This window comes from Peromyscus californicus, unplaced genomic scaffold (assembly GCF_007827085.1).
Source record: "Peromyscus californicus insignis strain IS unplaced genomic scaffold, ASM782708v3 Scaffold_5__1_contigs__length_169319896, whole genome shotgun sequence".
Lineage (NCBI taxonomy): Eukaryota > Metazoa > Chordata > Mammalia > Rodentia > Cricetidae > Peromyscus > Peromyscus californicus.
Window position 1 is genome coordinate 93,943,239 of NW_026294573.1, and position 16,738 is coordinate 93,959,976.

The 16,738-nt window shown below is 40.9% G+C and overlaps 1 protein-coding gene across 1 annotated transcript in view; it reads right to left on the reverse strand.

Annotated features, from left to right (window-relative positions):
- The window catches only part of Tmem38b (transmembrane protein 38B), a 43,430-nt gene that overhangs the window by 18,391 nt on the left and 8,301 nt on the right, over positions 1-16,738 (reverse strand). Inside the window, exon 2 of the mRNA XM_052716930.1 lies at positions 3,365-3,521. Within this exon, the coding sequence (XP_052572890.1) occupies positions 3,365-3,521 (157 nt within the window). The remainder of the gene's footprint in view (positions 1-3,364; positions 3,522-16,738) is intronic.

The window sequence follows — 16,738 nt, forward strand, 5'->3', positions numbered from 1 at the left end:
AGAATCTCACAAAACATCCTTTTAAAAAACTAATCATCTTTGCAGGAGATCAGCAAGTAAAAGAACCAATCAACCACGCTGCTTTTCTATGAGCCGTACACCGGGCTTACCAAAGACCAGTAAGTCAGAAGTGTCTATTACCCCTGTATGTGTGTGCTGAAAAATATGTTCTTTCCACTTATAACATACCTTTTAAATGTAAAGGCATACATTCATAGGCATGAAATTGTATTTCATTTGCTGGATCAACTAATCAAGATCTGTAGTTCCTTGCTACTCAAATCCAGAAATCACAGTACACAGCAATCCACTCTTTTGAAGGTATATCTACTGATCTGAACAGTTCTTGGTGGCACAGTTAACAAAGTGAAGTTTCTGCTCTGATATGATGTTTTCTAGAAGTAAGACAAACCAGCATTTTTAAAAAGCCAACTGGTAACATCTGCAATGTTAATGAACCTGAGAAGGAAACAGAGGAGGAGGAGGATATGACAGTCACAGAAGTCTGTGACGGAAGGTAACATTAGCAGTCTGGGGTTGGAGGAGACAGAGAAGTGAAGGAAGAACAAAGTCCCGGAGGCAGGACACCTTATGCGTTCAAGCAGCAAGTTCAGTGTGCTAGAATGGAGTAGGGGACAGACCGGTTACACCTAACAGCAAAGAGAACAGAGGGAGACTTTGTAGGGATGTACAGGCCATGGTCAAACTCAGGATTTGTTCCTAATTACTGCACACACGAGTGACATACTATAACATATTTTAAGATAATCACTTTATCATTATGTGAAGAATAGATTTAGGGGGGTAATGAAAGAAGCAACTAGCCTATGTAGGAAATTACTAAAAGTCCAGGCCACACATAGGAGGCTCAGTATTTAAGACTAGAAACAGGAGAGACAGGAGTACAGAATCTGGCTGTCTTAGTTCTTACATAGTTTCAGCATTTAAACAACATTTAAAAACCCAAAATGTTAGTATCCTTCTAAAATAATATAGAAATGGAAGTCCTTTAGAAGTGTTCTGGAAGACAATACTGTGATATGATTAAGCAAGTCTATGAGCTACTGTAGCTGTCACGCATGGAAGCTCTAAGGTCACACTTGTTCTGATTCTAGCCCTGCCACCTACTAGATATGACAGTTACAGCAGCTGTCCCATGTCTCGGTGTCCTTGCTGTCAAACGGCAGTAACAACGGCTATCTCTGGTTGGACAGTGGCAGAACTCATTTGATACAAAAATGGAAGGCGGAATACTGGGGTCTGAAGGATAACGGAGGAGGACCAGGGAGGTCAGGAAGGATCGGGAGAATCAGCCGAACCTGAGCACGAACGAGAATACCACAAGGAAATTTGATACATGTAAGCTAGCTTTTTTAATTTTTAAGGGGCTGAAGAGACATCTCAGGAGTTTAGAACAGTGGCTGCTCTTACAGAGGACCTGGATTCAATTCTCAGCACCCATATGGTGGCTCACAACTCTGTTATTTCAGTTCCAGGGTATCCAACACCCTTTTGTGGACTCTCAAGGCACCAGGCACACACATGGTGCAATACATACATTCAAACAAAACACCCATCCACATAAAATAAAAATAAATAAATCTTTTTAAAAAAGTAATTACAATAGCTCAAGTATGAAAATAAATAATTTACCTAATATATAATATTAATTCAATAGATACTAGCTAGCAAATGAATAACTCCATGCCACCTACTTTCCACAGCTGAAAAATATAAACTATTAAAGAGAGAAAGTGGTCTTCTTAATGAAAGCAAGCAGCAGCTTTCAGTAGAATCACTGTAAGACTTTCCTGTCTGAGTTTAAAGTAGTATATTCTCTTCTCTCTCATTTGATAGTTTGAATCATGATCTTAGATACCATCTACTTGACAGTGAAACCGGTCTGTAATCACTGTTAGTAAAAAAAAATCCTAATTCCACAAACTACATTGCATTTAAAAAAAACAGCCGGGCGGTGGTGGCGCACGCCTTTAATCCCAGCACTCGGGAGGCAGAGCCAGGCAGATCTCTGTGAGTTCGAGGCCAGCCTGGGCTACCAAGTGAGTTCCAGGAAAAGGCGCAAAGCTACACAGAGAAACCCTGTCTCGAAAAACAAAAACAAAAAACAAAAAAAAAAAAACAAAAACACAGTAAGACCTGGAATCCTGTTCATATGGAGGAGGGTCATCGTGCAGAATAGTTCGATGCACTCAGTCATTCCATACCTGATTAGATAGCTTACGTGTTTATTAGATGTTTCAAATAGTTATAGAATAATTCATAATTTAGCCATAGATTAGAGAGATGTAACATAGTGTTTCATAGTATTTAAGTCATTTTTTTCTCTTAATGTCACCAACAAAAGATTTTGTCAGGAAAAAAAATTACAATAGCTACTTCATAGGACTAATGATTAAATATGAAAATGAATTTTAGCTGATATACAATACTAATTCAATAATTACTAGCAAGTGAATAATTCTACCCCACCTACTTTCCACAGCCACAGGTTCCCACTACTACTTTACCACTACTACTATTATTTATAATATCCCTGCTTATAAGTACTTAAGAATATTTAAATTATTATAATAAAAATGAAGTTTTAAGTATATTTATTATTGTTTGCACGTGCATGATGGGGGTGCTGCATGCCACAATGGACAAGTGGAAGTCAAGAGGGCTACTTTGTGTGGCTGATTCTCTCCTTCTGCCTTGATGTGAGTGCTGGGGCTATAATTCAGGTGGCCAGGCTTGTGCCCCAAGCTCCTTTACCTACTGAGCCATCTCACCAGGCCCAGTAAAAATGAATTCTAAACTGGGCGGTGGTGGCGCACACCTTTAATCCCAGCACTCGGGAGGCAGAGGCAGGCGGATCTCTTGAGTTTCAGGACAGCCAGGGCTACACAATGAGACATTGAATCAATCTATCTATCTCTCTATCAACAAACAAACAAATTAAATAAATAAATAAAATCCAACAAAGAGGAAGACAAGAAAACTATACATAAGCCATAATCACTTGGACTTTCTGTTTAGTTGTTCATATTTAAGCTTTTATCATGTCATAATTCTATGTGTTAGAGTTTGTTTCACAAAATAAAATATTTGGACCAGTACTTCATGTTCTCTCACATTAAAATGTTCCCACAAAAACCTGTGAGAACAATTGTCACTGGGAGAAGACAGGGGAGAAAGGGCAAGAGGTAAATTTGCACTTAAAACCTTGGGCACTGTTGTGTTCATTCACTGCACATGCGTGAACTTAAAGACTTAAAAAACCTTAAAGGAAAAGGAGCTGTGTTACCACCATCTATACAAGAATTCTTAAAATCCCTCTCAGTGCAACATAAGGGCAACTTACCAGATTGAAGAAGCCAGTAAAATATTAGTGTGGTTTGTAAGGAACTTCAGTGGAGGCTCTGCAAGCAGTACACAGGACAAAATTCCTCCACCAAAGCAGTGCAGCATAGCACTCAACCAGCTGGACATGGGATTGCTCCACGCCACTGCCGCTGCTCCTGAAATGACAGAGTACAAACGTGCTCTGAGATAGTTGTCCATTCACAACAAAGCTTCGAGGACCCATCACACCAGAGAAATAAACCAAATCTGTAATTTCCCATGAATTATATTCATGAGTGTGCTAATCACGATCATCTAAACCAGTATTCTTTTTAAGTCAGTGGCTTTATTGTGTGGGGTGTGGTGGGGTGGGTGAATGTGGGTGCGTGTGTATGTGGGTATGTTGTGGGGCTATTCTGCAGTGCAGGCACATGGAGGTCTGACGTTGATGTCAGAACAGCTTTCTTCAATCATGTCTCGGTGTTATTTTTGAAACAGGGACTCTCCAGAACCTGAAGCCTGTTTTTCATTTAGACTGACTGGCCAATGAGCCCCTGGATCTGCCTTCTCCAACCCCCAGTGCTGGGGTTAGTCACGTGCGGCTTTGCTTGGCTTTTATTTTGGTATGGAGATCCAGAGTGAGCTCTCCATGCTTGTGCACTTTACCTGCTCAGTCATCTAACCCCAAAACAACCCATTTTTCTTTTTAAAAAAGGTGGGTGGGGAAGAAAAGTGAGAGACAGCACACTATCTATGTGCATGGCTGACAGTGCACTTGCTTATGCATGCACACGTAGAAGCTGGGGTTGACTCGGGGTTTCTTCCCATATTGCTCTCTGTCTTTTAGGGGTTTTTTTTAGGCAGAGCACTCTGTAATCTTGGCTGGCCTGGAACTCTCTATGTACACGAGGTTAGTGTCTAGAGATCCACCTGCCTCATCCTCCTGAATGCTGGAATTAAAGGCATACACCACTATGCCTAGGTCCCTCTTATTTTAGAGACAGGGCCACTCAGTGAATCTGGAGCTGTTTTACTATATTGGCCAGTAAGCAAACTCCTAGGACCTACCTGCCTCCATCCACCCGGCTTTAATATGGGGGCTGGGGATATGAACTCAGGTCCTCATGCTTGCCCAGCAAATACTTTACCCACTAAAGCCATCTCCCATCCCCAGAAGTATTTTTAATGACTGATTTTGACATCCTTAAAATACCATCCAAGTTCTTCTTGCCAGTTTCCTAGTAACAGATGGTTAATTTTAAAAGGTTCCCACTTAGCATTTCTCTTCATCCCAAATCTTACTGTAAGCACTCCTAGACAATGTGGCAAAGGAATATAGTATGAAAGGTTGGAGGCCAGTGAGACGGCTCAGCAGGTAAAAGCACTTGTTACCAGTCTGACAAACTAAGTCTGATCCCTAGGACAGACATGGTGGAAGGAGAGAACCAAATCCCACACACTGTCCTCTGACCACCACACAGGCGCATGCGCACACACACATACACACACACACACAAATGTAGTCGGAGGTTTCTCCGGTCCTGCCCGGCCCTGTGGTCAGTACAAATCTCCCCCTCCTGGGTCCTGCGGCTGCTTGATTCCAAGTAAACACACAGAGGCTTATATTACTTGCAAACTGTCTGGTCTATGGGTCAGGCTTCTTGCTAGATAGCTCTTATATTTTAAATTAACCCATTTCTATTAATCTATGCTTTGCCATGTATTCTGTGGCTTCACCGGTCTGTGGGCATCTTGCTTCTCCTTTGGCGGAGGCTGGCATCTGTCCTGTCTCTGCCTTTCTTCTTCCTGTCTCTCTCCTTAGACTTCCCACCTGCCTCTAAGCTGCCTTCCCATAGACCAAAGCAGCTTTATTTATCAACCAATCAGAGCAACACATATTAACAGCATACTGAAAGACATCCCACAGCACACAATAAAGAGTGTAATTAATTTTATTTAAAAGAAAAGTTGGGCCAGTCCAATGGTTCAGTGGGTAGAGGAGCTTGTACAAGGCCTCCAGCCTGAGTTCAATCCCCAGAACCCATGTAAAGGTGGAAGGAGAGAATCAGTCCCACAAGCTGTTCTCTGACCTCCACACATGTGCTGCAGTACCCTACCATCACCAATAACAAAGTCTTTTTGGTTTTTTGAAGAAAGGTTTATAACCTTAAGTACTTTAGAAAACGTAAGAGGCTACAGCAAACAAACTAAGCTTTCAACATCTCAGGCTGGAAACAGGAACAAACTCCAAGGTCAGATCATGGGGGAGGGCTAGAGAGCTCGCTCAGTGGCTAAAAGCACACATTGCTCCTAATGGCTCATCTTGGTTGTCACCCTGACTACAGCTGGAACCAACTAAAACCCAGGCAGCTGGGCCTACCTGTGAGGATTTTCTTGTTTGGATCATTTGAAGTGGGTTGATCCACTCTAAATCTGGGCCACACCTGCTGGTGGCAGCCTACATCTAAGGACAGAGAAGAAGGAAGCTTTTGCTTTTTGCCTGCTTGCCTTCAGTCTCACTGGCAAGTTCATCTACCCTGGTGCTTAGGCATTCCTCCGCTGGTATCAGAATCTTTGGGATTCCAAAGTAAGCTGAAGACAGCAACTCCACAGAACCCTCTGGGACTCCAGCACCAGACTGGGACTGCTAAGACATTCAGTTCATGAACTGAACAGCTAGATCCTTGGCCTTTCCACTGAGAGACAGTCATTATTGGACTACCTAGACCACAGCCTGTAAGCCACTCTAATCAATTCATACATATATGAATATATTAGAGAACACTGATTGATACACTGCTTTTGCATGGTTCCCAGCACCTACATCAAGCAGCTCAGAACAGCCTATAACTCCAGGTCCAGGGCATCTGGCATCCTCTTGTGACCTCCGTAGGGACAGCACTCAAGTGCACAAATACATACATACATACATACACACACACACACACACTTTAAAAAGAAAATCTTAAAAATGACATTTTTAAATTAATGAGAAATATGTATTTTACCATCTAAAAATTAGTCCTAATAAATGACTTAGGATTTATAGAAGAAAATAACTGGAGGGAGAAACCTGATAGAAACTACTCTGAACATCAAGTGATTCTAGACCCGAACGAAGTTCTGAGAACACACTACCATTTCTGTGGGATTTCTTTCAAAATATATAACCAGAATTAATCTAATCTAATATGCAAAATCCAAGTAGAAGGCTACCCTGAAGAAGAAAAACCTGGCCTTTACCTTTAAAATATCTAGATCAAGGAACAAACACAGTATGCATACACAAGCACATTCAAGCATGCACGCACACATACACACACACACACACACACACACACACACACACACACTCTGGCCAATTTGTTTCAAGGTTAATTTCTATTACAGTGACAACTACTGGATATACAAGAACTGATGAAATTTACAGACTGAGGCAGAAAAAATGTATTTTTATCACAGTTAAACTTTCTGATTTTTATAACTGTATTGTGGTCAGAATATACTATCTTAAATAATTAGAAGTGACTAGACAAAATGCCTCTAATTTATACTTACACAGCCCTAAAAATAATATGCACAAGTAGAAAATTTCAGAGTGGAAAAATAAGAATAACAAAAAGTAAACACTTGGTAAATATTAAGTAAGTACTATGTAGGAGGTCCTTAACCAATTATTCTGGAACTTGATTTATAAGTCTAAAATTATCAAAAGAAAAATGAATTAAAACATAAAAATAGTCCAAACCAAAAAAACAGAAGCAATTTCGAGAAGTACAAAGTGACTACATGAACAACAAAATTATAGCATGGAACCTTTTGTGAAGGAATACTAAACACCGTGTATGTTGTTAAGATATATAGAGTGCACAGAAACCAGTGTGTACTAACAAACTATTAACTGTTAGTATGAGAATCCTGGCCTTTATGGAAGATGATCAAGAAAATTTGAGGTTTAGTTTTTACTTATGTATTTATTAAGACAGACTCATACATTCCACACTGACTTCAAACTCATTATCGAGATGAGAATGACTCCTCACATACAGGTATACTCTGGCTAGCACTAGGGGTGAGTTCTCCAAATGGAAACTCTATCTGAATGAGATTCAAAGTGTGACACCTTGCCATCACTATGAAGATATTCCTCAAGTAACTGATTATTTCTGCTACATTCACATTTAGAAAACACTGGCTCAGTGTTATTCTAACAAATGATTAACCTTTACCCTATACTGAGCATTCACTGGCTAATAAGCGGACCTATATACATCCAGACTTCCCTTTACCCATCAAAACAATACAAATCAAATGTATCAAATGCTTATTCATTTCTGATTATGCCTAACAAATACCATTTCCCACAACTTCAATTTACTCATTGCACTTAAGACATTCCCATATTCTTGAACTTGTGCACAAGTTATAGCTGCATTTTAAGATTTAATCTTGAGATTTTAAAAGAGACCTCAGTAAGGAATGGGCACTCTAAAAATGTTCATATGACAGAAAAACATATGTGAAATATTTCAAACCATTTAAGCATTAAAATTATGCTACCGTGAGTTTCCCTTACCTAGCATTGTCACAATTTAAACAAGGAGTTAAGAGTACCAGTAGCTCTCTAACTTCTGGACAGGGCCTCAATCTCCTTTGCATTAAATTTCATCATTCATAATATGAAAATATTATATACTCTATAAGGATTTAAAATAAGACAACATACTTTTATGCTGAGTACATGGTAGACACTGCTGGCTGATTTACTTGCTGAATGGATCAATCTGGGAGCAGAGATAAACATGCTAAAGGAAAGCCTGGGGCTGCTGCTCATTCAATTCTCTACGCCAAAAATGTAATTCCTTTGTTTCTTACTGAAAGGCTGGGGTGGGAATGACGTGCCATGCCAGTGAAAGCAAATCAACAGTCCTTAAATCAATGAACGAGGGTGTATTAGACAGAAAAGACTCAGGAAGAGAACAGCTCAGGAGAGGGAGTACCTCCCTGAGAGTGGTCCTTTCTGACCCCATTTTCAAAATTATGTCAGCAAGAAAACCTTCTCTAGTTCAGACTGCAGAGCCATAGATGTATGTATGGTATGTGTGTGTATTTGCATATGTGTGGGAGCACAGGTCTGTGTGTGTGTGTGTGTGTGTGTGTGTGTGTGTGTGTGTGTGTGTGTGTGTGAATATGGAGGCTCACAGTTGATACTGGGTATCTTTCCTAATTTCTACTCATTTACTTATTGAAGCAGGGTCTCTCTCTGAACCCAGGACTTACTGATTCCAGTTAGTCTTTGCTAGTCAGGTTGCCCCTGGGATTCCCTGACTCTGCCCAAGTACTGGACTTACAGGTGGCCACCACACCCATCTGGCTTTTACATGGGTTCTAGGAATCCAAATCCTTTCTTTATGCTTGTATAGCAAGTGCATTATGCACTGAGCTATCTCCCTAGCTCCAAATTACTTGATTTCTAATATACATTTAGGAGAGAGAGAGAAAATTCTCTATCCTACCTTAAGATATTTTAAATATGCTACCAACAGAATCATTTTCCAAAAAATTCTTTGCAAAAGCAGTCACACTGCAGACTAAACTGAATTTCATGTTCAAGATGGCTGAAGTACAAATAATCTCATATGAACTTTAGTATCAGATACCTCAAGTGAGCTGTGATGGACAGCTGGAGGAAGACAGACAGGCAAATGGTGCAACAGCTGAACGAGGCCTGCTACCCGCACAGCCTCCTGGGACTGGAAAGGCACAAGGAAGTGGCTGTGCTGGAAAGAGCAGTGGTCAGCGACATGACGAGTAGCCCCAGTTATATGCCCTGTGGCTACAGTAAGGCCTCTGTGGATCACAGGAAAGCTTGCGTTTTCACTCTAACCAGCAAAACCAGGAGCTGCCAAACTTTATATTGATTAGATGTAAGTATTTTAGACACCATGGGGCTATACAGTGTCTGTTCAATCATCCAATTCCAATTTGGCAAAAAAGTAGTCATAGGGGATATGTAATTGAGTGAATATGCTACATTCCAATGAGACTTACTTTTACTAAGAATGAAAGTTAAACATAAAATCCTAATTCACAGCCGGATGGTGGTGGCGCATGCCTTTAATCTCAGCACTTGGGAGGCAGAGCCAGACAGATCTCCGTGAGTTCGAGGCCAGCCTGGGCTACAGAGTGCGATCCAGGACAGGCACTAAAACTACACAGAGAAACCTTGTCTCGAAAAACCAAACAAACAAACAACAACAACAACAAATCATAATTCACTTCCATGAACTCACTTCAAATCACACCTACAAAATACCAGATGAATCTTTAGACCACCCTAAAATGGCTTTGCTAACTTGGTCACCACAAAGCCTGAACCGACTCTTTAGTGTAGGTGAACATGACCTTTCTATCTTGTACTCAATCTAAACTTAGGTCAGTAGTACGTACCTATTTTTAAGAACCACTGCACTGTAGTTTTCTTTTGTATTTTGATTTTTTCCAGCAAGTATATATTGTATATTGAGCATATTTCCCTCCGTTGTCTTCCTCTCCTCCTCCTGGTAGAACCACTGCACTGCTGATATTTTTCACAACAGTCAACATCCAGCTGGCAGGTGGTTGCTATGACACCCAGAAAGGAGCATGTGAATGAATGACCAGCTTTCTTAAAGCTTCCACTTGAGGTGTTAAGTATCCTGTGAATACTAACATGTTTTTATTTTGGTCTTTCCCCTACAGGTCCCCTTTTTTAAAATGAGGGTGTTGAGGAGATAGCTCAGTCAGCATAGTGCTTGCTATGCAAGGATGAGAACCTGAGTTTGATCCTCAGAATTCACTTAAAAGAAAAGAAAAAAAAAGCGCTGGGTAATAGTGACCTGTGTTGGAGACAGGCAGATCCCTGGCCAGCCAGTCTTTCCGATCAGTGAGTTCCTAAGCAAAAGTGAGACTGTCTCAAAAAAGAGGAAACACCTTGAGAAACCACACCTGATGCTTACCACTGGCTTATACTTACACACACACACACACACACACACACACACACACACACACACACACAGGGCTGGGGGGTGAAAAAAAGGAAGCTAGAAGAAATGGTTTAGTTGTCGAAATACCTGCCTTGCAAGTATCAGCAGCTGAGTTTGATCCCTAGAGAACCATGTTAAAAAATAAAATAAAATAAAATAGAAATAAAAAAAAAAGCCAAGGGTAGTAGTATATAATCCCATCACTGGTGAGATGAAGACAGGTAGATCCATGGGACTCAATGGCTGGACTTGGTGAGTTCCAGGTCACTGAGAGACTCAGTCTCAAAAAAACGGGGTGGGTGGAATGGATGGAAGGTGTTCCTGAAGAACAAACAGCCAAGGTCATCCTGTGGCCTCCACATGCACAAACACGTGCACAACACTGTTGTGGTCTGAACGAGAAGTCCCACAATACTTGATTCTCAGTTGTTGACACTATGTGGAAAGGCTGCTGTACGAAGTACATCACTGAGGCAGACTGGTTTTAAGGCCTCATCCATCCATCGCTCACTCGCTTGCTCGCTCGCTCCCTCCCTTCCTCCCTCCCCTGCTTCTTTTGTGTGAACAAAATGTGGCCAGACAGCTTCCTGCCCCTTCCCACCATGAGGACTCTCCTCTCCCTTGCTTCATCAGGGTAACAGGAGAGTAACTGACAGTCGCACACACAAGCACATACACACATAAACCGCGTCTGCCTGATGTAGTACCATGAACGAGAATCTCCCCCACAGCTTCTAGAGTTTCAATAGTTCCTCACCAGTTGTGGTGCTGTTGGGAGGCTGCAGGTGTGGCCTTGATGGCGGGAGGATGGCAGCAGAAGCCGGCTTTGAGAGCTAAACTCCTGCCACCTCTAGTTCCCTCGCTCTGTTCTGTGCTTGTATTTGAGGATGTGAGCTCCTAGCTTCCTGCTCCTGCCACCAAGTCGGCCTGCTGCTGCCATACTGTGCTGGCCATTTGGACTGGAACTGAAGCCACAATAAACGCCTTCTTCTGTAAGTTACCTTAGTCATGATGTTTTATCACGGCAACAGAGAATAAGTAATACAAGTCACATATGGTTTGTCATCAAAATTATTTTTTTTAATTTATCAATGTAGCAACTAAAGCCCACTGAATTTGTGTCTGACACAATTCAAGGAGTTTTCAATCAATTTTTAATTACAGTAGGAAAAGCAGATACACAGAACCACTATGTGGTTATTTCCCCAGTTCCTTAATGTGTAACTAGAATAAATATACTTGGCAACTGGCACAATCCCCATATTGATCCATAAATCATTATGGTAGGAAGGATCAAGAACCCATAGAGATTCCTCTCCTCACCAGTGCAGTAGTATGTATCTACACACACACACACACACACACACACACACACACACACACACACACACAAAATTGGTACCATCTTGAAAAACAAAAAGATGGTAACCACATGGCTTGATTGTTTATAGTCTTTTTATAAAGCAGATGGCTCTTGGTGAAGAGATATGAGTTATCAGAATCTAGAGAGGCAGCAGCTCTAACTGCAGCTATCACCTATGATGCAGTATTTACTGGATCAAAGTAATGCAACTTGCAATCTAGAAGTCAAATGCTTTTTTTCTCTATACTAACTTGGCAGAAGCAGTTTTACTTTGTTAAACTACCCCAGTCTTCAGGTCTATGGTAACTTTCCTACATTTCAATATGTTCCACAGAGACAATATCATACTGGGCATCTACACAACATCACACCAGCTTCCTCTACAGATATTAAACTGACTGGATCTGATGATTAAGAAATAGCAGTGTATGTCTTAACAAGATACATGCAAGGCATAGGTGGTGATGGAAACCTTTTATCCAAGTTTGTGGAATATTAGTTGAAGATACGTTACATTTGTTTATGCTATGGAACATTTGTTTAATGATACAAAGATGTGTTGCATTCTTTTATGTTGCATTTGTTTAACTCTGTGAAGCTGTGTTCCTTCATCTATCTAAAACACCTGACTGGTCTAATAAGGAGCTGAACAATTAATAGCTAGGCAGGAGAGGGATAGGCAGGGTTGCCAGGCAGAGAGAATAAATAGAAGGAGAAAAAAAGATCAGAGGAGCAAGAAAAGAAGGTGCCAGCCACAGGGTGAAACACAATAGAAGAAGGAAAGAAAAGATATACAGAAATAGAGAAAGGTAAAAGCCCAGAGGCAAAAAAATGGGGTAATTTAAGAGAAACTGGATAGAAACAAGCCAAACTAAGGCCAGGCATTCATAAAAAAGAATAAGCCTCCATATGATTATTGGGGAGCTGGGTGGCAGGTCTACCAAAGAGTAAAAGAGTTAAAAAGAAAGAAAGAAAGAAAGAAAGAAAGAAAGAAAGAAAGAAAGAAAAAGAAAGAAAGAAAGAAAGAAAGGAAGGAAGGAAGGAAGGAAGGAAGGAAGGAAGAAAGAAAGAAAGAAAGAAAGAGGAAGGAAGGAAGGAAGGAAGGAAGGAAGGAAGGAAGGAAAAACCTACATCTCAGCACTGAAGAGAAAGAGGCAAGCCTGGTGTACATAGGGAGTTCCAGGACAATCAGGGTTTCATAAAGACAGCTGTTTTCATTTTTTTTCTTTTTCTTTTCTTTTTTTTTTTGGTTTTTTGAGACAGAGTTTCTCTGTGTAGTTTTTGTGCCTGTCCTGGAGCTCGCTCTGTAGACCAGGCTAGCCTCGAAACCACAGAGATCTGCCTGCCTCTGCCTCCTAAGTGCTGGGATTAAAGGCGTGTACCACCACCACCCGGCTGTTTTCATTTTTGAAAAAAAAAATGCAGCAGAAATACGAAGTAGGAATTGAGCTGATTATGACAAAAATAATACCTGGAAGAATCAAGGAACTCTTCCAGAGGATTGAGCCAAATCTCAGGGAGTATTTGGTGTTATTCAGCTTTTAATATACCAGTTGTTTCCTGCTATGAACTTCTTGTGCACTCATACATTCCCCAAGAATTTATAACGGTGTGAATGGATCATTTCTTGGGCATACACATTAGATATCTGAATAAATTCACGTAGACAAGGTTTACTGCCTTCAGGCCCTCAGTTTCTTCCTTAACACTTGAATTGGATGTCTGCCTTCTGCAACTCTCCCTTAGCAAGCATCCATGGACAAGCAAAAATAGCTGGTCAGACCACCCAGAAGGTGCCTGAGGCCCCTGAATTAAGGTAAACACCCTTATGGAGACACCGCCTGGCCCAAGGAGAAGTTAGGGACATAGCTTTGCTTCTTGTGCAAATCAAGCTCAGATCTCCCCTCCTCACACAGCCCTAGAGCAACTTACTTAGAAAAAGGGTTTTCTGGATACCAGGTGGAATGAGATTTCTGGATGCCAGGTGGATTAGGCAGGTTTCCTTGCTCCAAGCACAGTTTTTGCAGATTGTAGGTGGATTGGGTCAGGAGACTGGGACAGGAAGGGATGAGCATGGACAGAGGAACAGAGAATGAAGATGAGGTTGAGAGCTTAGTTAGGACTAGGACAATGAGAGGACAGGAAGAGAAGGAACAGAGTAGAGCTGAGTGTGAGAACAGAACTGAAGCTGTGTAGATAGAATTTTGTCTTAGAGGAATAAAGTAGACAGACAAAAGAGCATAGTGTACATAGATTCATATCGTCTAAGATTAGATTATCAGCTGGTTGTAGATTCTTCCACAGACCCTGATAGAGGGCTATCAAGGGGCTGGACCCCAATAGTCCCCATCAAAAAACCAACCAACAAACAAACACTGCTAGGTGTAGTGGAGCATGCCTTCACTCCCAGCACTCAGGAGGCAGAGGCAGGCGGATCTCTGAGTTTGAGGTCAGCCTGGCCTACATAGTGAGTTCCAGGACAGCAGGCTACACAGAGAAACCCTGACTTGGAAAAAAAAGAAAAATCAAAACCAAAAAAAACAAAAAACAAAAAAAACACAAGACACTTACAAGCCAGAATGTAAAGTTAAACTCTACTTCTGGGTTCTTTTATCAGTTAAGCCTCTTGTCAGATGACTGAAAACAAAGTCACTTTAACAGAGAGAATTTAATATAAAGAACTAAATTCATATAGAAGTTCAACTAGACAGTTGAAAAGCGAAAGTAAATACAATATAACAGAAAGCAGTTACTATTCTGGGAGAACAAAGGATAAGCTGAAATTATGAAAACTTAGAAGCATAGAGAAAAGCTCCATAGAGCCAAAACTAGGACCCCTGAGGAGGAGCCACTCTAGCTGGTGTTCAGTACAGCCCACTCATTATACAAACAGAATGCTGAGTTTAAAGTTCTCACCCCATGCTACCTGACCCATTATTGGTAGAGTTCAGACACTGCTCTACTGTCTTTATGAGCATGCTCTCTACCATATCACTAACTGGTATCTTATGTCTGGTCAAAGATTCTTCCTGTTCACCTAAAAATAAATAAATAGATAGATGATAAATAAGAAAGAAAGAAAGAAAGAAAGAAAGAAAGAAAGAAAGAAAGAAAGAAAGAAAGAAAGAAAGAAAGAAAGAAGAAGGAAGAAGAGGAGGAGAAGAAAATATATTCAAGCAATAACTCTAACTCTCTAAACTCAGGAGTAAATTATAGGGGTGTGTATGTGTGTGTGTGTGTATGTGTGTGTGTGTGTGTGTGTGTGTGTGTGTGTGTGTGTATAGCTATATAGATGTATACACATGTGGAGGCAGAGGTAGAAGCTGGGTATCCCCCTCAAGCTTACTTTTTGAGACAGGTCTCTTACTGAACCTAAAACTCACCAATTCAGCTGGACTGGCTAGCCAGAAATCCCAGCACTGGGATTATCCATGAGTGCCACAGCACAGAGCTTCTGAACACAGCTTACTTGAGATGGAATGCAGATCCTCATGCTTGTGTGGCAAGCACATTACAGACTAAGGCCCAGCCCCAGCCCTTGAACTGTCATTTCTAATACATTCTTTCTCACTCCACACTAGATAGAGCCTATTCTAGCTTTTAAAATCATACAACAAAAGGTGCTTCTGAAAATCATGTCTTCTTATCTAGATATTAATTACATGGAGAGATACATTTTGAACATTCATAGGCTGTATATTTATGACTATTGTCCCTCTCGCATGAATATGTAGACATCCATAAAAACTGCAAGATATGCTGCTGTCACTTTCCACCTGTCTATAACACCAAGATTAACAAATTCTTAATATATTAACCCTTTCATCTCCCACAAACCAGAGGCAGGAACAATGGCAACCTTTATTTCTGTATGTAATTATAAAAACAATGAAGAAATTGCTTTGTGGTGTGGAAATGACAAAAATCGTGGAGAAAAAAAATAACAAATGACAATGTATTGAGACTGATAAATATTGAGAAACCAAGAACATTAATAAGGCTGCAAAGCGAAAGTGAACAGTGAACAGTAAGAAACTGGAACTAGCAAGATCTGGAGTCAAGAACAAGCTCTATAATTTACTACCCATGTGCCTTAGGAAGGATACTTACTCGCCCCAACTCCACATCCGTCAAATGAGTGCACTACTACAGGAGTGCGGAGGGATTATAATTATCCAGCTGAAATAGTCTTCACGGAGCTGAACTGAGTAACTATTATTACTGTGTGAGAAGGATAGTGCTGCCTTATGAGACACTACTGAAAAAGAAAAAAGCTGAGCTTATTTAGGGCTATAACAGTATCTTTTGTTTGGGGATCCTCAATATCTAATATAGTGCCTGAAAGAGCATGCTGTTCAGTAACAATTTGGTTTAATGAACGACACATGATTGGAAAGCTAGCAAAACTGTTGTAGACTTCAGACTGAAATAATAGATGTCATGGATAGAAGAAATAATTGTAGATTAAATTTCCAGAAGGCGGGGACGTAGCTCAGTTGGTGAAGTGATTGCTTAGCATGCAGCACGGCAAAACAATTGAGCAGGGTGCTGCATGCCTGTGACACGAGTACTCAGGAGGTGGAGGCAAGAGGACCTCAATTCCAGGGCTATCTTCTAGTTCAAAGCTAGCCTGGGCTACATGAAACCATGGGTGGGGGCTCTTGAAGAAAAGAACCTGGATGTGAACATAGATTTAAATAAATATGTTTGAGGTGTTTGTATGTTTGTTTGTTTGTTTGGTGGGGGTGCTGATCATGGGGGTGCTGATTGGTTTTTTTTGTTGTTTTTTGAGAGAGAGTCTCATTATGCAGCCTAGGTTGGCCTGGAACTCATGAACATCCCTTGTCAACCTCCTGAGCACTGGGACTTCAAACTTTCATTATAGCTCATGCCACTACAGCCAAATTATTTTAATTTAATTAATGTATTAAGATTTAGGGAAAAAAAACAGTGGCACACACCCTAATCCCGGTACTCAAGGGAAGCCCTAAGGCAGTGGTTC